This window comes from Oncorhynchus kisutch, unplaced genomic scaffold, assembly GCF_002021735.2.
Source record: "Oncorhynchus kisutch isolate 150728-3 unplaced genomic scaffold, Okis_V2 Okis04b-Okis11a_hom, whole genome shotgun sequence".
NCBI lineage: Eukaryota > Metazoa > Chordata > Actinopteri > Salmoniformes > Salmonidae > Oncorhynchus > Oncorhynchus kisutch.
This window is the reverse complement of record NW_022261981.1, coordinates 360,028-383,383: the sequence shown is the minus strand read 5'-3', so window position 1 is coordinate 383,383 and position 23,356 is coordinate 360,028. Positions and strand designations below refer to the sequence as shown.

The 23,356-nt window shown below is 44.6% G+C and overlaps 1 protein-coding gene across 2 annotated transcripts in view; it reads left to right on the top strand.

The window, feature by feature from the left end:
* tarbp1 (TAR (HIV-1) RNA binding protein 1) overlaps positions 1 to 23,343 on the top strand; it is a 33,342-nt gene extending 9,999 nt beyond the window's left edge. Inside the window, exons 15-29 of one of the 2 annotated variants that reach the window (XM_031813103.1) lie at positions 1,210 to 1,435; positions 1,776 to 1,964; positions 2,456 to 2,661; positions 2,807 to 2,878; positions 5,044 to 5,164; positions 8,218 to 8,328; positions 8,405 to 8,551; positions 9,150 to 9,236; positions 9,781 to 9,992; positions 10,674 to 10,755; positions 10,953 to 11,124; positions 11,430 to 11,615; positions 18,298 to 18,422; positions 18,833 to 18,969; positions 22,172 to 23,343. In XM_031813103.1, coding sequence (XP_031668963.1) covers positions 1,210 to 1,435; positions 1,776 to 1,964; positions 2,456 to 2,661; positions 2,807 to 2,878; positions 5,044 to 5,164; positions 8,218 to 8,328; positions 8,405 to 8,551; positions 9,150 to 9,236; positions 9,781 to 9,992; positions 10,674 to 10,755; positions 10,953 to 11,124; positions 11,430 to 11,615; positions 18,298 to 18,422; positions 18,833 to 18,969; positions 22,172 to 22,340 — 2,242 coding nt within the window. In that variant the 3' untranslated portion in view covers positions 22,341 to 23,343. Of the gene's footprint in view, positions 1 to 1,209; positions 1,436 to 1,775; positions 1,965 to 2,455; positions 2,662 to 2,806; positions 2,879 to 5,043; positions 5,165 to 8,217; positions 8,329 to 8,401; positions 8,552 to 9,149; positions 9,237 to 9,780; positions 9,993 to 10,673; positions 10,756 to 10,952; positions 11,125 to 11,429; positions 11,616 to 18,297; positions 18,423 to 18,832; positions 18,970 to 22,171 lie in introns of both variants that reach the window. The other variant, XM_031813102.1, reaches the window with a different exon arrangement.
* The last annotated feature ends 13 nt before the right edge of the window (positions 23,344 to 23,356 follow it).

The window sequence follows — 23,356 nt, the reverse complement described above, 5'->3', positions numbered from 1 at the left end:
ATGCATGGTATTGTTTAAATGCAGATGTACTGTATCATCAGGACAATGTGTTGTATAGTAAACCACTAGTATAAACACTATATGACCCTCGTTTCTCTGCCAGTCACGGCTCTAAATTGTGACTGTTTTGGTCACATGCTCTTCAATAATTTGCTGTTCAACCTGGAATTTACATGTGGGAGAAAACCCAGAGGTTACAGGTCAAATGGAGATTGTGTCAAGGATATGCACATCTACATACAGTGAGCTGCTAATGTATTGGGACAGTGACACTTTTGTTGTTGTTTTGTCTCTGCACTACAGCACTTTGGATTGATACAATGACAATGAGGTTAAAGTTCACACTGACAGCTTTAATTTGAGGGTATTGTCCTCCATATAGGGTGAACCGTATAGAAATGAAAGGTACATAGTCCCCCCTTTTTATGGGACCAAAAGTATCGGGTCAAATCAACTTATGTGTATTAAAGTAGTCAAGTTTAGTATTTGGTCCCATATTCCCAGCACACAATGATTACATCAAGCCAGTGACTCTACCAACTCGTTGGATGCATTTGCTGTTTGTTTTGGTTGTTGCAGATTATTTAGTGTCCAATAGAAATGTATAGATTTTATTAGGATCTCTTTTAGCCCAAGGGCTAGTCTTCCAAGAGTCATTAAGAAATGTAAACAACAACAAAGTAAAAACACAACATCCACATTCCTGTTACCTATACATATTACACCACCCAGCCTAACCCTCCTCCACCCACATACGGTGTTAAATGAATTAGCAGACACTCTTTTCCAAAGGGACTTCCAGCAGTGAGGGCCTTTACATGTGTTTTATTATTTTCATACTGGTCCCCGTGGGAATAGAACCCACAACCCTGGTGTTCCAAATGCTATGCTTTACAACTGAGCCACAGAACCTAGAACTCACGTGCACATATGAATTTAAATACAACAGAACATATTACAATAAACCTCTAAGACCCACTCTAGTCGTTCTAAGACATCGTAACACAACTATTTGGCAAGTTATTTTTTTTTTCTCCTTTCCCTAAAACTAAAAGCTATTTTTGGGTATTCAGAGGTCCCTAGTAGATGTGTTGTCTGGGAGATGGTAGTAGTCAGAGGTCCCTAGTAGATGTGTTGTCTGGGAGATAGTAGTAATCAGTGGGCCTTGCCAATATCTCTGAAATATTTAGAGTTTGTCATCTGTCACAGTGTTTCAGAGCAGGGTCCTCTCCTCAAGGACTGGGGCCGTATGGCAGCTCATTTCATCCGGGACCAGTGGACGTGCCTGGGATACGGGAGGAGAGTAGGACCACCCGGGCCCCTGGAGCTCCCCAGGGCGTCAGGGTCCCTCCAGGCTGCTATAGAGGCTCTGTCTCTGCTTCCCAGTGGCCTGGTACTGCCTGTACTGGACTTCATGGCCTCCATGTTGCCACAGGTGAGTCTTAGCATTGACTACAGCTGATATTGTCATGTCCACTACCTGGCTGAGACATTCTATCTCACCCAGCTCTCTACAGGCTTGTCCACACCAATAACCATGTTTAAAGGAATAGTTCACCCAAATTACAAAACAACATGTTTCCTTACCTTGTAAGCAGTCTATGGGGAAAGACAGTGAAATCCAAGCCTTGGTTTAGTTTAACAGCTGATTTAGACTGCAAGACTTCAACAGTGTTTCAGTGGTCATGTGACCAAGTCATTTATGTCCTGCTTTATATGGCTTCTGATAAGGCAATATGAAATAGTGAACCTGTATTTATCCCTCCCTCCACCAGGTGGCACTGTCTGAGGAGGCCCTGTGTGTAGAGGCTGTGACTGTCTCCTGGAAGCTGGTGCTGGGACTGAGCAGTAACCCTCATGACTTCTGGCCCACCCTGCAGGGCTTTGTGACCATGGCCTTTCACCACAGCCTGCTGGAGTTAACAGAGGAGCAGGCACCTGGGCTCACTGTTACTCTACAACAGGTAACTAGAGGGAGGCATGGGGTATCAACACCTGGGCTCACTGTTACTCTACAACAGGTAACTAGAGGGAGGCATGGGGTATCAACACCTGGGTTCACTGTTACTCTACAACAGGTAACTAGAGGGAGGCATGGGGTATCAACACCTGGGTTCAAAGGGTGTTTAAAATCGTTCAATTACTTTGAGCTGTTTTCTGAGCTCACAGATAGACAGACTATTCTATTGGTTCCATTTTGCCAGGCTAGCTCAATCAAGAGCAGCTAAAGTATTTTAAAGAAAATACATCCTAATTGAACCCAGGTCTGTATGGACAGATCCGTGTTGTGGCAGGCAACGCGCTACATATTCACTACTTGGAGAAATGTGGCTTGGCAATTAGTTCCAAGTGTTTAGCAGAACATGTTGTGGTTATTATGAGTATTTAAACACAGTGTTGATGTGGACACAACTGATGTGTAATTAACCCACTACTGACTCCTCTTAATCTCTAGATAGCCGTTGAGTTGATGGAACTCTCCCAGGCCAAGACCGGTGTATTCAACGTTCTGATCCAACACTGCTGCCACACCTGGCTGCCCTCTGACCCAGGAAGTGAAGGCCAGAGCCAATCAGATGCCATGTTCTCCAGTGCCCTACTGCACCTTGACATCCTGGCTGAGGCATGTGTGTATGGACCTGTGTTCAGGAGGGATCAGAGGTGGGTGTGGAGTGTGAGAGAATGAGAATGTGAGATACAATGTGAGAGGTGTGAGAGAGAGACAGAGAATGTGAGAGAGTGTGTTATTGGAGTGGTTGTTATGGACTGAGGGTCTTGTCTGGATAATGGATTGTCTTCTCCATAGGCTGATCCAGGAGGTTCAGGTCTATGTGGAGAGGCTTGGAGAGGAGTGTGCTGCTAACACTGCAGTCCCCAGGTCAGCTGCTGAACTCCATCTACTGTACAATACTATAGTCTACTGTAGTCTACTCTACAATTCTGTCTACTCTACTGTTCTGTCATCTACACTACTGTTCTGTAGTTTACTCTACTGTTCTGTAGTCTACTGTTCTGTCGTCTACTGTTCTGTCGTCTACTGTTCTGTCGTCTACTGTTCTGTCGTCTACTGTTCTGTTCTGTCGTCCACTCTACTGTTCTGTCGTCTACTGTACTGTTCTGTAGTCTACTCTACTGTTCTGTAGTCTACTGTTCTGTCGTCTACACTACTGTTCTGTAGTCTACTGTTCTGTCATCTACACTACTGTTCTGTAGTCTATTGTTCTGTCGTCTACTCTACTGTTCTGTAGTCTACTGTTCTGTCGTGTAGTCTACTGTTCTGTCGTGTAGTCTACTGTTCTGTCGTCTACACTACTGTTCTGTCGTCTACTCTACACTTCTGTAGTCTACTGTACTGTTCTGTAGTCTACTGTTCTGTCGTCTACTCTACTGTTCTGTAGTCTACTGTTCTGTAGTCTACTGTTCTGTCGTCTACTCTACTGTTCTGTAGTCTACTCTACTGTTCTGTAGTCTACTGTTCTGTAGTCTACTCTACTGTTCTGTCGTCTACTCTACTGTTCTGTCATCTACTCTACTGTTCTGTCATCTACTCTTCTGTAGTCTACTCTACTGTTCTGTAGTCTACTGTTCTGTCGTCTACTCTACTGTTCTGTCATCTACTTTACTGTTCTGCAGTCTACTGTACTGTTCTGTAGTCTACACTCTACTCTACATTTTAGCTCAGTTGGTAGAGCATGAGGCTTGCGATGCCAGGATAGTGGGTTTGATTCCCGGGACCACCCATATATAAAATGTATGCACCCATGACTGTACGTTGCTTTGGATAAATGTGTCTGTTAAATAGTATATATTAGTATTATTTATTACTGTAGTGGGACTGGAACCTATAACCTGACCCCTCACTGTAGTGGGATTGGAACATTCACCTGACCCCTCACTGTAGTGGGACTGGAACATATTACCTGACCCCTCACTGTAGTGGGATTGGAACATTCACCTGACCCCTCACTGTAGTGGGATTGGAACATTCACCTTTGCCCTCACTGTAGTGGGATTGGAACATATAACCTAACCCCTCACTGTAGTGGGATTGGAACATTCACCTGACCCCTCACTGTAGTGGGATTGGAACATATAACCTAACCCCTCACTGTAGTGGGATTGGAACATTCACCTGACCCCTCACTGTAGTGGGACTGGAACGTATAACCTGACCCCTCACTGTAATGGGACTGGAACCTATAACCTAACCCCTCACTGTAGTGGGACTGTGACCTTTAACCTAACCCCTCACTGTAGTGGGATTGGAACATATCACCTGACACCTCACTGTAGTGGGATTGGAACATTCACCTTTGCCCTCACTGTAGTGGGACTGTGACCTTTAACCTAACCCCTCACTGTAGTTGGACTGTGACCTATAACCTAGCCCCTCACTGTAGTGGGATTGGAACATATCACCTGACCCCTCACTGTAGTGGGACTGGAACGTATAACCTGACCCCTCACTGTAGTGGGACTGGAACATATTACCTGACCCCTCACTGTAGTGGGACTGGCACATAGTACCTGACCCTCACTGTAGTGGGACTAGAACATATTACCTGACCCCTCACTGTAGTGGGACTGGTACATAGTACCTGACCCCTCACTGTAGTGGGACTGGAACATAGTACCTGACCCCTCACTGTAGTGGGACTGGAACATATTACCTGACCCCTCACTGTAGTGGGACTGGAACATATTACCTGACCCCTCACTGTAGTGGGACTGGAACATATTACCTGACCCCTCACTGTAGTGAGACAGGAACATATTACCTGACCCCTCACTGTAGTGGGACTGGAACATATTACCTGACCCTCACTGTAGTGGGACTGGAACATATTACCTGACCCTCACTGTTGTGGGACTGGAACATATTACCTGACCCCTCACTGTAGTGTATTCAGGCTATAAAAACATGGAGTCGACCACATCACTGACAATAGTGGACCTTCTTTGTACTATAGTCAACAGTGAATGTAGTCCCTATTTCTCTGCAGAGATACATTTATCTCTAAGCTTTCTCTTTCTCTCTGGCAGTGATAACCGGGATGACCAGTTCCCACGTGTGTGTGTCGTGGCGTTCCTCAGCCGCCTCCAGCCCTCCAATCAGCTGCATGAGAGACTGATGGAAGAACTGGTTCTCTGCTTGCTGAAAAAGGTAAGACCAGGGCTCTTCCTCAATTAGTCTTTCCTCGTGTCCTCTCTCCTTACCTCCTCCTCAAAATACATTAGAGGAGAACATCCTAGGTTCCTCCTCTGAGATCTTATCCTCCAATTCATTTTGAGGAGGAGGTGACCAGAGAGGACCGTAGGAATCAAGGAAAGACTGACACAGCTGGAGATTTGGCTTGTTTATAGTCCACGATGTCTACTCATTCAGTGTGTGTGTTCATAGCATCACACACATTAATCCAGTTCATACTGCACTTCTGACTTCCGGCGCCGACAGAGATGGCCGCCTCGCTTCGCGTTCCTAGGAAACTATGCAGTTTTTTTACGTGTTATTTCTTACATTGGTACCCCAGGTCATCTTAGGTTTCATTACATACAGTCGAGAAGAACTACTGAATATAAGATCAGCGTCAACTCACCATCAGTACGACCAAGAATATGACTTGAAGCGGATCCTGTGTTCTGCCTTTCACCCAGGACACCGGAATGGATCCCAGCCGGCGACCCAAAAAAACGACTTCGTAAAAGGGGGAAACAGAGCGGTCTTCTGGTCAGACTCCGGAGACGGGCACATCGTGCACCACTCCCTAGTATTCTTCTCGCCAATGTCCAGTCTCTTGACAACAAGGTTGATGAATCCGAGCAAGGGTAGCATTCCAGAGGGTCATCAGAGACTGTAACGTTCTTTGCTTCACGGAAACATGGCTCACTGGAGAGACGCTATCGGAGTCGGTGCAGCCAACTGGTTTCTCCACGCATCGCGCAGACAGAAACAAACATCTTTCTGGTAAGAAGAGGGGCGGGGGCGTATGCTTCATGGTTAACGTGACGTGGTGTGATCATAACAACATACAGGTACTCAAGTCCTTCTGTTCACCTGATTTAGAATTCCTCACAATCAAATGTCGACCGCATTATCTACCAAGGGAATTCTCTTCGATTATAATCACAGCCGTATATATTCCCCCCCAAGCAGACACATCGATGGCTCTGAACGAACTTTATTTGACTCTTTGCAAACTGGAATCCATTTATCCGGAGGCTGCATTCATTGTAGCTGGGGATTTTAACAAGGCTAATCTGAAAACAGCATATCGATTGCGCAACCAGGGCTGGAAAAACCTTGGATCACTGCTATTCTAACTTCCGCGACGCATATAAGGCCCTGCCCCGCCCTCCTTTCGGAAAAGCTGACCATGACTCCATTTTGTTGATCCCTGCCTACAGACAGAAACTAAAACAAGAAGTTCCCACGCTGAGGTCTGTTCAACGCTGGTCCGACCAATCTGATTCCACACTCCAAGACTGCTTCCATCACGTGGACTGGGATATGTTTCGTATTGCGTATTGATGAATACGCTGATTCGGTGAGCGAGTTCATTAGAACGTGCGTTGAAGATGTCGTTCCCATAGAATTTCCTTGATTCCTACGATTCCTGCCCTAACCCATCTGGACAAGAGGAATACCTATGTGAGAATGCTGTTCATCGACTACAGCTCGGCATTTAACACCATAGTGCCCTCCAAGCTCGTCATCAAGCTCGAGACCCTGGGTCTCGACCCCGCCCTGTGCAACTGGGTACTGGACTTCCTGACGGGCCGCCCCCAGGTGGTGAGGGTAGGCAACAATTTCCACCCCGCTGATCCTCAACACTGGGGCCCTACAAGGGTGCGTTCTGAGCCCTCTCCTGTACTCCCTGTTCACCCACGACTGCGTGGCCACGCACGCCTCCAACTCAATCATCAAGTTTGCGGACGACACAACAGTGGTAGGCTTGATTACCAACAACGACGAGACGGCCTACAGGGAGGAGGTGAGGGCCCTCGGAGTGTGGTGTCAGGAAAATAACCTCACACTCAACGTCAACAAAACTAAGGAGATGATTGTGGACTTCAGGAAACAGGAGAGGGAACACCCCCCTATTCACATTGATGGAACAGTAGTGGAGAGGGTAGTAAGTTTTAAGTTCCTCGGCGTACACATCACAGACAAACTGAATTGGTCCACCCACACAGACAGCATCGTGAAGAAGGCGCAGCCGCGCCTCTTCAACCTCAGGAGGCTGAAGAAATTCGGCTTGTCACCAAAAGCACTCACAAACTTCTACAGATGCACAATCGAGAGCATCCTGTTGGGCTGTATCACCGCCTGGTATGGAAACTGCTCCGCCCACAACCGTAAGACTCTCCAGAGCGTAGTGAGGTCTGCACAACGCATCACCGGGGGCAAACTACCTGCCCTCCAGGACACCTACACCACCCGATGTCACAGGAAGGCCATAAAGATCATCAAGGACAACAACCACCCGAGCCACTGCCTGTTCACCCCGATATCATCCAGAAGGCGAGGTCAGTACAGGTGCATCAAAGCTGGGACTGAGAGACTGAAAAACAGCTTCTATCTCAAGGCCATCAGACTGTTAAACAGCCACCACTAACATTGAGTGGCTGCTGCCAACACACTGACTCAACTCCAGCCACTTTAATAATGGGAATTGATGGGAAATGATGTAAAATATATCACTAGCCACTTTAAACAATGCTACCTAATATAATGTTTACATACCCTACATTAATACCCTACATTATTCATCTCATATGTATATACTGTACTCTATATCATCTACTGCATCTTTATGTAATACATGTATCACTAGCCACTTTAACTATGCCACTTTGTTTACATACTCATCTCATATGTATATACTGCACTCAATACCATCTGTATCTTGCCTATGCCACTCTGTACCATCACTCATTCATATATCTTTATGTACATATTCTTTATCCCCTTACACTTGTGTCTATAAGGTAGTAGTTTTGGAATTGTTAGTTAGATTACTTGTTGGTTATTACTGCATTGTCGGAACTAGAAGCACAAGCATTTCGCTACACTCGCACTAACATCTGCTAACCATGTGTATGTGACAAATAAAATTTGATTTGATTTGAATATATTAAAGACCACTGTCCATCTCCCTGAGCTCCAACACAGTAGTTATTAGTTCATGTGTAGTTTTAAGTCTTTTTCTCTTTCAGGATGAGGCCATATCGAAGTCAAAACAGCGTTACTATAGCAACTCCCTGCAGCATCGTGTCAAGAACAGGGTGTGGCAGACACTACTGATGCTGCTGCCCAAACTGAGAGGGGTGAGACACACACACACACACACACACACACCTGAATGAAACCTCCATTAACCCTGTGTTTGTGTTCATCCAGGAGTTTGTAGGTACCGTTCTGGGTCGTGTGTTTGAGGCAGGTTTCGTCAGTAACCAGGCCTCAGTCAAGTACCTGATAGAGTGGAAGATGGTTCTAATCCTAGTCCAGTATCCTGAACACATAGACCGACTCTGGGCCTGCTTCAGTGTGGTGAGTGGCAGATGGTTTTAATCCTAGTCCAGTATCCTGAATACAGACTGACTCTGGGCCTGCTTCAGGGTGGTGAGTGGCAGATGGTTTTAATCCTAGTCCAGTATCCTGAATACAGACTGACTCTGGGCCTGCTTCAGGGTGGTGAGTGGCAGATGGTTTTAATCCTAGTCCAGTATCCTGAATACAGACTGACTCTGGGCCTGCTTCAGGGTGGTGAGTGGCAGATGGTTTTAATCCTAGTCCAGTACCCTGAATACAGACTGACTCTGGGCCTGCTTCAGGGTGGTGAGTGGCAGATGGTTTTAATCCTAGTCCAGTACCCTGAATACAGACTGACTCTGGGCCTGCTTCAGGGTGGTGAGTGCTTACCCTTTTCGGATGTGTATGTGACCACTGCAGGAATTGAACCCTCAACCTTGGTGTTGCTAGTGCCATGCTCTTACCCACTGTGCCACATAATACCACAAAAACTGGCATCTATTGTATTGTCACTGAATGAAAACGGGCGTCTATTTTCACTGGCTTAAAGAACTTGTAATAGTCAATATTGATCTATAGCCAATGTGTCTAATTGATGTGGTTTGTGTCTGAACAGGATCAAGAAAAGACCAAGACCAGTGTCTGTACCTTCCTGTCTGTGTTGGTCCACCTCAACATCATCATGCCTCAACTCAAGGAGAAGGTAAACTCCACATGTCACCATCATAAAGTAAAACCTTCAAAGCACAGGGGACTCTTCCTCCTCTCCTGAGCCCCTCTCCTGAGCCCCTCTCCTCCTCCTCTGTGTCCCTCCCCACCAGGCAGTACAGTGGCTTAAGGCCATGGACACGATCCTCCAGTTGTGTTTCAGTGTGTTTCAGCCATAACTTCAGTGTTCACACCTCTCTCCCTTCTCTCTCGCCGTCTCTCTATCTCTCTCTCTCTCTGTATCTCTCTCTCTCTGTCTCTCTCTCTCTCTCTGTATCTCTCTCTCTCTCTCTCTCCGTCTCTCTTTCTCTCTGTCTTTCTCTCTCTCTCTCTCTCTCTCTCTCTCTCTCTCTCTCTCTCTCTCTCTCTCTGTATCTCTCTCTCTCTCTCTGTATCTCTCTGTATCTCTCTCTCTGTATCTCTCACTCTCTGTATCTCTCACTCTCTATCTATCTATTTCTCCGTCTCTCTGTATCTCTCTCTCTCCGTCTCTCTCCATCTATCTCTCCATCTCTCTGTCTGTACCCCCCCCCCACCAGGCAGTACAGTGGCGTAAGGCCCTTGATGTTATTCTCCAGTGGTGTTTCAGCCATAACTTCAGTGTTCGTCTGTACGCCCTGCTGGCCCTGAAGAGGGTGTGGGGTCTGGAGGGGGCGAGGGCCGAGGCCGAGGGGGGGGCGGATGGGCTCGGGGGGCTGGCCACCGTCGTTAAGGCCTGTCTGCACCAGGCTGAGGCTATGCAGAGTACTGGGTGAGTGAGTTACATATCAACTAGGATTATTATGTTGCCAAGGTTGCTGCAGGAATCACATTCTAAAATTCATACAGTCACTGTACATCTGTACACTATTCATAACATGTATACACGCATGACTGTAAGTCTCTGGATAAAAGTGACTGCTAAATGGCATATATTACTGTAAGTCACTTTTTAAACATTTAACCAGGCAAGTCAGTTAAGAACAAATTCTTATTTTCAATGACAGCCTAGGAACAGTGGGTTAACTGCCTTGTTCAGGGGCAGAACCACATATTTTTACCTTGTCAGCTCATTGATTCGATCTAGCAACCTTTCGGTTACTAGTCCAACACTCTAACCACTAGGCTACCTGTTGTTATTAGTGAAGGAGGAACCACTCTTGGTTATCTTAGCTCCATTGGAAACTGTGGAAATTGTTATTGGGCTCCCGAGTGGTGCAGTGGTCTAAGACATTGTATCTCAGTGCAAGAGGCAGTACCTGGTTCGAATCCAGGCTGCATCACATCCGGTTGTGATTGGGAGTCCCATAGGGCGGTGCACAATTGGCCCAGCGTCGTCTGGGTTTGACCAGGGTAGGCCGCCATTGTAAATAAGAATTTGTTCTTAACTTAACTTGCCTAGTTAAATAAATACATTATTGGACTCCTATAACTACTGTATATCTCTGTACAGAAATGCCAGTAAGAACTGGACCAGGATTCAGGACCACTTCTTCTTTGGTGTCTTTCATCCTGTTAGAGACTATAGTGTGGAAGTAAGACACTGTATTGTTGATTGATTGTGTGAATTTGAAGTATTAAATGTTTTTGAATGTGAATCTTTTAAAATCTCTTGATTCATTGTAATTTGACCTCATTGCGTTGGGTCTCTAAAAAACGAATGTACTGAGTGTTAATTGAGGAGAGACGACGTGTGTAAACTGTCCCTTTTCCTCCCGTCTCTCCCTGCCAGACCATATTCTACACATTCCCCAGCCTATCAGAGGTGTTTGAGGACGAGTGGATTCCGCCCTGGAAGTTTGAGAAGTTGGTGGACTTCTCCCAGAGTGCATCTCTCCCGTTGAGGAACCCTGTCCCTGACCTAAGCCAGATTCAGCCTGGAGACTGGATCCAGCAGGATAAAGGTACATTCCCCTGAGGGGATAAAGGAAGTTGTATTGAACTGAAAAGGGTATCACCACTAGATGGCAGCAGAGACTGTACCCAACAGACAGCTACTCTGGTTAAAGTGGAGATCACAGCTATTCAACTATTGGTCTGAAGTACTGCTGGTTCTCCTTTCTACCTGGTAGTTAAATGATCAATTCATGAAATTGATTGGCCAGGTCCCTGATTTTATAATGAAGGAAAAGAACCAGAAGTGTTCTGGCCCTCCAGGACTGCAGTTTAAAAGCCCTGTTGTAGATGCCTCAGTGTTGTTGTTTGTTAGGGGATCAGGATGGTGAGGAGCGCTGGGCCGAGGTCCAGAAGAAGATGACCCCCTGGAGGTTGGGGATCCAGGAACAGGAGCCAGAGCTGGGTCTGGTGCCCCAGCAGAGAGCAGCACGCCTGGGCAAGCTGCACAGTGCCCTCCTGGTGGTTGCCTCGCTCATAGACAAGCCCACCAACCTGGGAGGTTAGTTATTTATTTTCTATTTAACCTCTATATATACAGGTAAGCCAATGCTGAACAACTTGGTACAGGATTAATGTTTTAACCTTCATCTGCTGATCTCTCTGTTCACATGATGAGTAACCTTGCTTGAGACCTGAAGACTTGTGTTAGCTCCCCAGGCTTGAGATCAAGGAGCTAACACAGTCATGTAGTGTGCAGGAGACCCTGGTTTGAGTCCAGTCGGTCACATATGGACCCACAGCCATTCCTATCTATATTGTATTGTATTGTATTATTTTCCATTAGCTACCCAATATACTTGGTGTTGCTAAGCGTTGCCATGCAAACAGACAGCAGCAGGCAGCACTACATAAACTAATCAGTCCTAATCAGAGTTTGTCTAAGGAGCACTAGGACTGCATCATAACAGACTCATATTCCCCACTGGGCTGCCGTATTGCTGTCTGTTTATATAAGCCTTATGTTGATTTAAATGAGTTTATACAGGAGAAGACCTATTTTATGAACCAATATTCATTTTTTATTATTATTTAACCTTCATTTAACTAGGCAAGTCAGTTAAGAACAAATTCTTATTTTCAATGATGGCCTAGCTACTAGCTAGTAGTACTAGCTACTACCATTAGGCTATTAAATGATGCTAGCAAACTGGCTAGCTACAGTGTCTAGTGAAGATTTTTTTAAACTCAGGAGTCAATAGTTACTTTTTCTGGCGAGTGGAAGTAATGTATCATCGATGAACCACCAAAGGCATACCCCATTTCTGTTTGAAAATTGAGAATTTTCGTGGCCAAAGTTGACGTTTAACGTGAGAACCATTTTAGGACCATACAAACACTGTTTTATGTTCTAGGTTTTTAACACTGTGTCAAAGCTAGAATACCACCTCTGCAGGATTAACAATTCAACTCGCCCCTGCCTACCCAATGGCAGGTCAATTATTCCTCCTCATTAATCCCTACAGATCTGATAGATGCCGCTCTGCTTTACCACTGAGCTAGTATACGGCTAGGGACTGTTCCTCAACAGTAAAGGCCTTAGAGTAAAGTGGGCTATCCTAGAAGACGAGTGCCTATGCTCCCTCACTCCTAATTTATAAACCCCCGGCGCCTTCTCAGGATCGTCCAGGCCAGAACTTCAACTTCAGCACACTATGAGTGGGACGCCAGACACCCATTTTACGACTCCTATCAATTCACTCCGTACCTATAGTTCAGGTCTCGGGTTCCCAATGGACTAGTTAGCCAAGAAAATTTGCTAGAGATCCTCGATTAATCAAGTCAATTTCAGAAACCTAGAGTAAAACGACATGCACTTGTATGACTCTTTGATAACACAGGGTTTCAAACAATATAGCTAGCTTATTCAAAATTCTAGAAAACTACATAAAAAATCACAAATCAATATCACAAATCAATATCACAAATCAATATCACAAATCAATATCACAAATCGATAAGTGAAAATGAATCCTGGATTAGATTCATAGATGCCTCCAGCGCACTTAACTAAACCATTATTAGGGTGCCAGTAATATATAGTTTGTCCTTTTTACAATTTTATGAGAAGTACAGTATTTAATAACAAGAAAAAACATTTCTTACAATTTATAAACCGTTTTTTGTCTTCCCCCCTCGGGATGATCAGTCCTTCAGTCAGTGTTTAACAACTCTAACTACTTTAACACTGCTATCAATGAGGTAACCTTCAGTGTTCCCCCTAGAATTTTACTTAAACACTAAGAATAAATATCGATGCATTTTAAGCAAAATCTTCCTCCAGCTGAAGACAGGTTCTTCTAGCAAGCTCAAAGAGAGTCGTACCTCTCCCAAAAATCCTGCCTCTTTCACTCCTCGTATTCTGCTAACTCACGGTTGTTATAGATCTGCCCCGATGACGCACGCATTCAGTGGTTAACACCTACTGTAATGTGGCCATTTCTCAGAAGGGGATTTTTCTCTTGCCTAAACAGGACGTCTGCCTCAACCGCACGCGTACCCTCTTCCTGCCTCCTCCTGGCTGTTCTGACCTGGGGAGCTAGTCCAGCTAGCACCCTTAGGATACTACATTATCATTCACTTTTAAAACATTCATTTCTAGACATGAACCTTTCTCATTCCACTCCATTCTAATCTTACTCCAACCTATTTTATTACTCCCATTACATCTTAAACGTCCAACATTTTAAACATTTCATCATCACACCATGTCAATATCAACCTCCTCCAAGACTCTTAAACATGTTCCAGATATACTGTACCTTAAAAACAACCATCATTATAACATTCTTAACCATTTTACTGCATTTCTTTAATCACCTTTTTAATATCTTCCACTGTATATTTCCCAATGTTTTCAACCTTTTAATATATTTACCCTTTAATTATTATTTTAAAGAATTCCAGTCCCAATTCATTTCAAATTTGTCTTATTTTCTTTAATAAATGCTGGTGGGGCCTTCCTACCCATGCCCTCTGTCACTAAAATGTCACAGAGAACTGGGCCTTGGACTGCTATTCTTGACAGCTGAAAAGTCTCTTCTTTCATAGTTCTCCTCATCACTCCTCCTCTTGCCTCTGTCCTGCTGGACTGAAGGAGAACATGCTCAATAAAGTGTCTAGGCATAATGGTCTCGTAGAGGTGTGTTAGAGATTGAGCGATAAGGTATTATTGATCCAAGTCTTTGACTAGAAAGGGTTCCTTTTCTCTGAGTGCAGTAAAGAATGCAGCTTTGACGTGTGGTCCACCTGAATTCAGTGCCTCGTATATCACTCTCATCTTGGCCTGGCGGGTCGGTGCAGCGCTGATATTTGCATTGATCTCTTCACCGATCATGCCCTTTGTGAAGAGAATATCTGCTATGGCAAACACATTATTGACTCTTTGAATGATCTGTGGTCTGAATTCATCAACAAACTCAATGTCTCTTGTGGATGAATCATCTCTGTATTCCTCTGTTCGTATTTCAGCTTTCCATGCAGATTCTCCCTTCTCACTTATCAACTCCATCTCAAAGTCCATCGCAGGGTCCTTTATGTACACTTCAAAGTAGTTTGGCCTGGTGCTTCTTAGCTTGATCTTTTCTGGCATAATCGAGGATTGACACGAGGTCTTGAGGGTGAAGCGACTCCCCTTCCGAAGGGACTTCTCCGGCTTTGGCTTTGGAAGTCTTAAGAATCCATAGGACTTCTCCTGTGCCTCCACCTCCCGTGCTAGAGAAGGATCACATCGGATCAGATATGTGTGTAAGGTGAGGAGTGCTCTGGTGGACCTAAAGATCAGAAGGTCACAGTGCACTCTCCAATGCAACCCACGTCTCAGTACCAAACCCCTGCCAGAGAAGGAGGGACGAAGCAGTTTGGCGTGGAAGCCCGTCACCTCATCCACTTCTTCCACAAGCACTCTGTTGTCTTTCACATGTAGAACCTTCATGTCTTCTCTCAAGGAGGATTGTGGGTAGTCTGGATCTATACAGACAAAGTGTGGCAGACTAATTTCTTCTAGTTTGCCAGAAATCATTGTGATGTCCAGTAATGGACCTCCTTCTTCAAACCGCATGTTGTTCAGAGTGGCCCTGTGAGGCTCCCAGGAGCTGAACTGGTATCGCAGACTGACTTTGCTCTCACATACCCACCGCAGCCCTGATAAGATGCACTGGTAATGCCCTGCTGCAGAAGAGTCGAGTGTGTAGACGGTGGTCTCATCCTCTGTAGACACGGAGGGTTCAACCTGAATCCAGGACATTGAGCTCTTTATATGGTTGCAATTCAAACATTCCTTTGGACAATCGGTTTTAAGGCCAAACTCTTTTTGGAGACACATATTTGACTCTGAATAGTTGACTCCAATCTCTTTGGCCAGTTTAGTGATGATTGTTCCTACTGAATCCAGTGCCTTTTTGTAGAACTGTCTTATTGTTCCAGTGATGAAACTACTACCATCCTTTTCACCAGGACTGAGTTTGTCCATGATTTTTGTATGTATGACTTTAAGCCCATCTATCATTAAGTTCTGTTGTTTTAAATCGCGTTCGATATTTTCACCAAGGGACAGAAGAAGTGAAACTAAAGTCTTCAATTCCTGTTCACTAGGTTTTGCCCTTTCAATTACGTTTGAGAGCTCATCAAGTTGTGACAACTGGGGTAGCAGAGGATTCGACTGTTCAGGAGTGCTAGTTTCACAGTTATCGACATCTTGATCTTTTGATGTGGCCATTTTCACTCCAAAGGCGCAATCTGCAGTGGCTACATCCACTTTTGGACTTATAAAGCAGTAATGTTCTTGCTAAGCCATTGATTCTAGAAGAATATAATTTACAAATGCCTAATGAGCTTAGTTCAACTGTCGTACCCCATCAGAACCCAGAATATAAGTTTGCTTTGTGGCAACATTTGTTAACATCGTAATTGTAAACAAACACGGTATAGCCTCAAAACGTGAAAAAAAGAATATCCTCTGGTATGTGTTGTCAGGTGTAATCCATTTACTACAGGAAATGTCTAGCCAGTTTCCCTTTTTATTGTCCAAACGTCACCTTTGGACAATTTGCGTTCCTCTCCCAGTCTCAGTTAGTTCCACTCCTAACAGACAATTAATGAACGTCCAAATCAACAAAAGAAAGACATGAGAGAACTGCTGTGGAGTAGCCTTTCCCGCTGTAAGAGTTACTTTCAGTCTTAAAATGGGTGTGATCTGTGGACTGTGATTGGCTTTAATGCAGTCACATGGTCTTTGAGTAAAGGTGGATATTTTTAAGGTGGATTTTCAACAATATTATATTTTATACAGGGTGGCTATCACAGTGTTAGATTTAAATGTGAGTTCCTAAGGCTGCAACTTGTGCATCCCACAGAATCAAAAAGCTGACGAGTATCTGGTTAAATAATCACATCCTTATTACACACTTCATTAAACCACCCTGCAAAATATGACTTTTACAGTATTTTATGTGCTGATCTGGGCTATTTTGCATAAAGAAAATATCGCTCTATACCTGTAGCATTCAGAATAATTGAAACATTTAAATAATGATTGTGTAAATCATTGTGTTTTTGTTTGATTTATATATGTGTGTGTGTGTTTGTCTGTCTGCCGGGCTGTGTAGTAGTTTAAAGGCTTAATGCAGCCATTTTTATATCTGTCAAATCATTTCTGGGGAACAATTAAGTACCTTATAAAATAGTTTTCCATTAAAATTGACAAAAATAGCTTTTTAGCAACAAAAACATCTCAAGCAATAATTGTTATAGGACTGGGAGTGGGGAGGGGAAAACTAAAAACTAGTTATTGACAGAGAGGTTTGTTATTGGTCTATTAACTAATTAAGCTTAAGCTCGACCAATGCAAAACCTGCTGATTAGAAAGTCCTTTGTAGATTGTATTTTCAAACAGCAAATGTTTTCATACTTTTACAGGGTTAGTTTTATCAGGTGATACAAAACACAGGAAAACTGAATTTTGACTGCACTGGGCCTTTAAATAAAATTTAAAAAATGTTGCATGCTCTGTCTGAAGAAAATATCACCTTTAGACCTGTAGCATACAAATATCTGAAACATGTAAATAGTGGTTGTGTAATTGTTTGTTAATGTGTACATACATGTGTGTGTAGGACATGTGAGCTCTTTGGGGCCAGTGGCCTGTAGATATACCATATCGACCATTATACACTGAACTAAAATATAAACGCAACATGCAACAATTTGAAAGATTGTACTGAATTACAGTTCGTATAAGGAAATTAGTCAATTGAAATAAATGAATTAGGCCCTATTCTATGTATTTCACATGGCTGGGAATATAGATATGCATCTGTTGGTCACAAATACCTTAAAAGAAAACGCCAAAAAACGGCTTCGATCACGAACTGCAATCAGATCAAGACCATGATGAGGATGACGAGCATGCAGATGAGCTTCCCTGAGGCGGTTTCTGACAGTTTGTGCAGCAATTATTTGGTTGTGTAAACCCACAGTTTCATCAGCTGTCCGGGTGGCTGGTCTCAGACGATCCCGCAGGTGAAGAAGCCGGATATAGGAGGTCCTGGTTTGACTTGGTTACACGTGGTCTGCGGTTGTGAGGCCAGTTGGATGTACTGCCAAACTCTCCAAAATTATGTTGGAGGTGGCTTATGGTAGGGAAATGCACATTAAATTATCTGGCAACAGTTCTGCTGGACATTCCTGCAGTCAGTATACCAATTGCACGCTCTCTCAAAACTTGAGACATCTGTGGCATTGTGTGACAAAACTGCACATTTTAGAGTGGCCTTTTATTGTCCCCAGCACAAGGTGCACTTGTGTAATTATCATGCTGTTTAACCAGCTTCTTGATTTGCCACACCTGTCAGTTGGATGGATTATCTTGGTAAAGGAGAAATGCTCACTAACAGGGATGTAAACATATTTGTGCTCAAAATTTGAGACATAAGTTATTTGTGCGCATGGAAAATGTCTGGCATCTTACAGCTCGTGAAACATGGGACCAACACTTATTATTTTGTTCAGTGTAATATTTGTTGGACAGCCTTTGACAAGTCAGTGATAAACACTTTCGCTCTCTCTCTCTCTCTCTCTGTCTCACTCTCTCCTCTCTCTTGCACTCTCTCTTTGTCTCTCTCATTGTCTTTCTCTCTTTGTCTCTCTCGATCTCTCTGTGTGTGTGTGTGTGTGTGTGTGTGAAGGTCTGTGTAGGACGTGTGAGATCTTTGGGGCCAGTGCTCTGGTGTTGGACAGTCTTCGCCACGTCAGTGATAAACACTTCCAGGCCCTGAGTGTCTCCTCTGAGCTATGGCTCCCCCTACTGGAGGTAGGTAACAACACTTTAGTAGCCTAAACCACAGGTGTCAAGCTCATTCCACAGAGGGTTGAGTGTCTGCAGGTTTTCGCGCCTCCCTTGTACTGGATTGATGAATTAAGGTCACTAATTAGTAAGGAACTCCCCTCCCCTGTTTGTCTAGGTTTTACTTGACAGGAAAAAACAAAAACCAGCTGACACTTGGCCCTCCATGGAATGATTTGGACACCATTGACCTAAAGTCTCCAGTGCTGTAGTGGAGGGTAAATGCACCTTTTTCAGTGCAGATGTAGGAGGAAGAGGACAGCTGAACACTCTAGGATATTAAGATGCTCACCAAGTTCATTCACTCTGTGTTCAGCTGAATTTTTAGCCAGTTAAAAAAGTGTTATGTCAACATCATATATTTGTGTCTCTACCAGGTGAAGCCCGTAGAACTAGCTGACTTCTTGCAGCTGAAGAAGAGGGAGGGCTACTGCATTGTGGGAGTGGAGCAGACAGCCAATAGTCAGAGTCTAAAGGACTACAAGTTCCCTGAGAAGACTCTGTTACTGCTGGGGTAAAACCACTCTCCTGTAGGACAGCAGAGCACATTGTCATGTCCAGTTGTATATATAACTTTGTGTCATATTGGAAGTATTTTCTGCTTCAACAAAAGCCATGACATGAAATGCAATTATTCACTAACAGACAAACCACACAAATGAACAATCAATGCATGACATAATTATTGCACATCAATTCATTGACTTGACTGTATTAACACACATGTACATACACAGCCATGGCCGGGACAGTCTCACGGGTCAGGGAGGAAGCTGACAAAGCTCTTTAATGGAATCTCAGTAATGGAGTGAGTGTTCCCCTGGGCCCCGATCAGGCAGGCACACAGATCTGCTTCCTGCTGCAGTGAGGAGACGTGCCCAGGCATGCTGGTCTCTAATGGGTGCTCTGTGGAGGGAAGAACAGGGAACACACGCTCCAGCCATGCATCACATGCACAAATGTATGTATGTATATACAGTGGGGAGAACAAGTATTTGATACACTGCCGATTTTGCAGGTTTTCCTACTTACAAAGCATGTAGAGGTCTGTAATTTTTGTCATATGTACACTTCAACTGTGAGAGGCCAATTCTAAAACTTAAATCCAGAAAAATCACATTGTATGATTTTTAAGTAATTCATTTGCATTTTATTGCATGACATAAGTATTTGATCACCTACCAAACAGTAAGAATTCCGACTCTCACAGACCTGTTAGTTTTTCTTTAAGAAGCCCTCCTGTTCTCCACTCATTACCTGTATTAACTGCACCTGTTTGAACTCGTTACCTGTATAAAAGACACCTGTCCACACACTCAATCAAACAGACTCCAACCTCTCCACAATGGCCAATACCAGAGAGCTCTGTAAGGACATCAGGGATAAAATTGTAGACCTGCACAAGGCTGGGATGGGCTACGGGACAATAGGCAAGCAGCTTGGTGAGAAGGCAACAACTGTTGGCTCAATTATTAGAAAATGGAAGAAGTTCAAGATGACGGTCAATCACCCTCGGTCTGGGGCTCCATGCAAGATCGCACCTCGTGGGGCGTCAATGATCATGAGGAAGGTGAGGGATCAGCCCATAACTACACAGCAGGACCTGGTCAATGACCTGAAGAGAGCTGGGACCACAGTCTCAAAGAAAACCATTAGAAACACACTACGCCGTCATGGATTAAAATCCTGCAGCGAACTCAAGGTCCCCCTGCTCAAGACAGCGCATGTCCAGGCCCATCTGAAGTTTGCCAATGACCATCTGAATGATCCAGAGGAGGAATGGGAGAAGGGCATGTGGTCTGATGAGACAAAAATAGAGCTTTTTGGTCTAAACTCCACTCACCGTGTTTGGAGGAAGAAGAAGGATGAGTACAACCCCAAGAACACCATCCCAACAGTGAAGCATGGAGGTGGAAACATCTTTCTTTGGGGATGCTTTTCTGCAAAGGGGACAGGACGACTGCACCGTTTTGAGGGGAGGATGGATGGGCCATGTATCGCGAGATCTTGGCCAACAACCTCCTTCCCTCAGTAAGAGCATTGAAGATGGGTCGTGGCTGGGTCTTCCAGCATTACAACAACCCGAAACACACAGCCAGGGCAACTAAGGAGTGGCTCCGTAAGAAACATCTCAAGGTCCTGGAGTGGCCTAGCCAGTCTCCAGAGCTGAACCCAATAGAAAATCTTTGGAGGGAGCTGAAAGTCCGTATTGCCCAGCGACAGCCCCGAAACCTAAAGGATCTGGAGAAGGTCTGTATGGAGGAGTGGGCCAAAATCCCTGCTGCAGTGTGTGCAAACCTGGTCAAGAGCTTCAGGAAACGTATGATCTCTGTAATTGCAAACAAAGGTTTCTGTACCAAATATTAAGTTCTGCTTTTCTGATGTATGAAATACTAATGTCATGCAATAAAATGCAAATGAATTACTTAAAAATCATACAATGTGATTTTCTGGGTTTTTGTTTTAGATTCCGTCTCTCACAGTTGAAGTGTACCTAAAATTACAGACCTCTACATGCTTTGTAAGTAGAAACACTGCCGATTTTGCAGGTTATCAAATACTTGTTCTCCCCACTGTATATGTATATACACACACACACACACACACACACACACACACACATTCTGAGGTCTTGGCTGATTTCTTTTGATTTTCCCATGATGTCAAGCAAAGAGGCACTGAGTTTGAAGGTAGGCCTTGAAATACATCCACAGGTACACCTCCAATTGACTCAAATGATGTCAATTAGCCTATCAGAAGCTTTTTCTGGAATTTACCAAGCTGTTTAAAGGCACAGTCAACTTAGTGTATATAAACTTCTGACCCACTGGAATTGTGATACAGTGAAATAATCTGTCTGTAAATAATTGTTGGAAAAGTTACACTTATCTACTTTGTGCACAAGTATGTAAACTTCCGACTTCAAGTGTGTGTGTGTGTGTGTGTGTTATATATCACACACACAAGCTACAGAATGATGTTTGATCAATAGACACACATCGGTCAGTAATACACATTTTTTCTCTACTGTGTGTACCGTCTCCAAATGGTGTCTGTTATTGGTTTGTTATTGGAGGTTGATCATTCCTGGGTGGGATGGTTGAGCTCAGTCAAACATACAGGGTTTGTTTAAGCTGAGAAGGCCGAGGAGAGCTGCTATTTGTAATGAACACAACAAGGCAAAGTGTATCTCGCTCTCAGTCAACACACACACACACACACACACACACAGCCATTAGTCAGGGAACACTCCACCTGTGTTCTGCTCTGTTCCAGCACAGCATGGTGTTTGTCTAATGTAACCCATTACAACCATATCTGTACCTGTCTCTGTCATATTGTTCACAGCAGGCCAGGGTGAATGTTCTGTAGATCAGTGACTAAGGCCGGGATTCAACCCCATCGCCCCTTTTCGGCTATGGACCTATTAAAGGCAATGCTCCCGCATTTGTGGAGACCACATTGTCGGCTCAATTGGAAATGACCTTTACATTTCAGTCGCGTGGATCTAACATGGATCTAAATGAACTTTGACCTTACGCTATAGAAATAGAATGACATTGACTTGAATGGGAATGTCCAGTGTTCCAGTCCTTTAAATTTCTATGGACCAACATCCTATCTCGTCTCCTAGCACTGTGTTCCATATTTCACCTGTCTAGTTATTCTCCTTTTTATTCATACTTTCTCTCTCCCCTCCCTCCTCCCTACTTTAGTAATGAGCGTGAGGGTATCCCAGCTAACCTGCTCCAGCTGCTAGATGTGTGTGTGGAGATCCCTCAGCAAGGTGTCATCCGTTCCCTCAACGTACACGTGAGCGCCGCCCTGCTGGTGTGGGAGTACACCCGCCAGTACCTGCCCACTACTGGAGTGAAGTCAGACTGAAATAGGGAGAGATGACCTGGATGATAAGAAACAAACGTTTTCACTCTGTTGTAAAACGTTTTTTTTTTATGTTTTCCATTGCGTGCACTAATGAACATGGCCCTAGTGTGGGGGTAAACCCACCAGTACCTGCACCCTACTGCCCCCGCTGCGGAGTAGGGTTAAGTTGCCCCTTTACATTGTAGTCATTAAGCAGATGCTCTTAATCAGAGAAACTTACAGTAGTGAGTACATGTATGTTCATACTGGTCCCCCGTGGGAATCAAACCCACAACTCTGGTGTTGCAAGCACCACACTCTACCAACTGAGCTACATGGGGCCTTTCCCACTAATGGTTAAGGTTAGAAGGGGAAGCTGATCCTATATCTGTATCTACAGACAACTTCACCCCAGACCTATTGAATCTGCTGTGGTGACTGACTGTAATGCCCTAACCCTGCTGGTGTGGGGCTACACCCACCATTACCCCCCCCCCTACTGGCCCTGTGGCTGTGGTGACTGACCCCTCTCTGTAATGCCCTAACCCTGCTGGTGTGGGGCTACACCCACCATTACCCACCCCCCCCCCCCCCCCCCCTACTGGCCCTGTGGCTGTGGTGACTGACCCCTCTCTGTAATGCCCTAACCCTGCTGGTGTGGGGCTACACCAACCATTACCCCCCCCCCCCCCCCCCCCCTACTGGCCCTGCTGCTGGGGTGACCTCTGAACCTGGAGCCTCTTTGTGATAACTGTGGTGTGAAGTTGCCCCTAGGCTCAGATCTAAGATCAGCTTGAATGCCCTCCCCAAGTCCTAACCTTAACCATTTGAGGGGAACATGTGCCACTGACTAAACAGAAACCCATTGTCAACCTCACCCTACTTCAGCCCTCTGAGATCTGGTCATGAAGGAAAGGAGACAAGGAGACTAGGAGAGGAATCAACCTCAATACTATTGATATGCTGTTCAAACCAGAGAGTTTCCTGTTATTGTCAAAGTCCCACCTCAGGCAGGTGTCAGTCATCAAAGGAGAAAC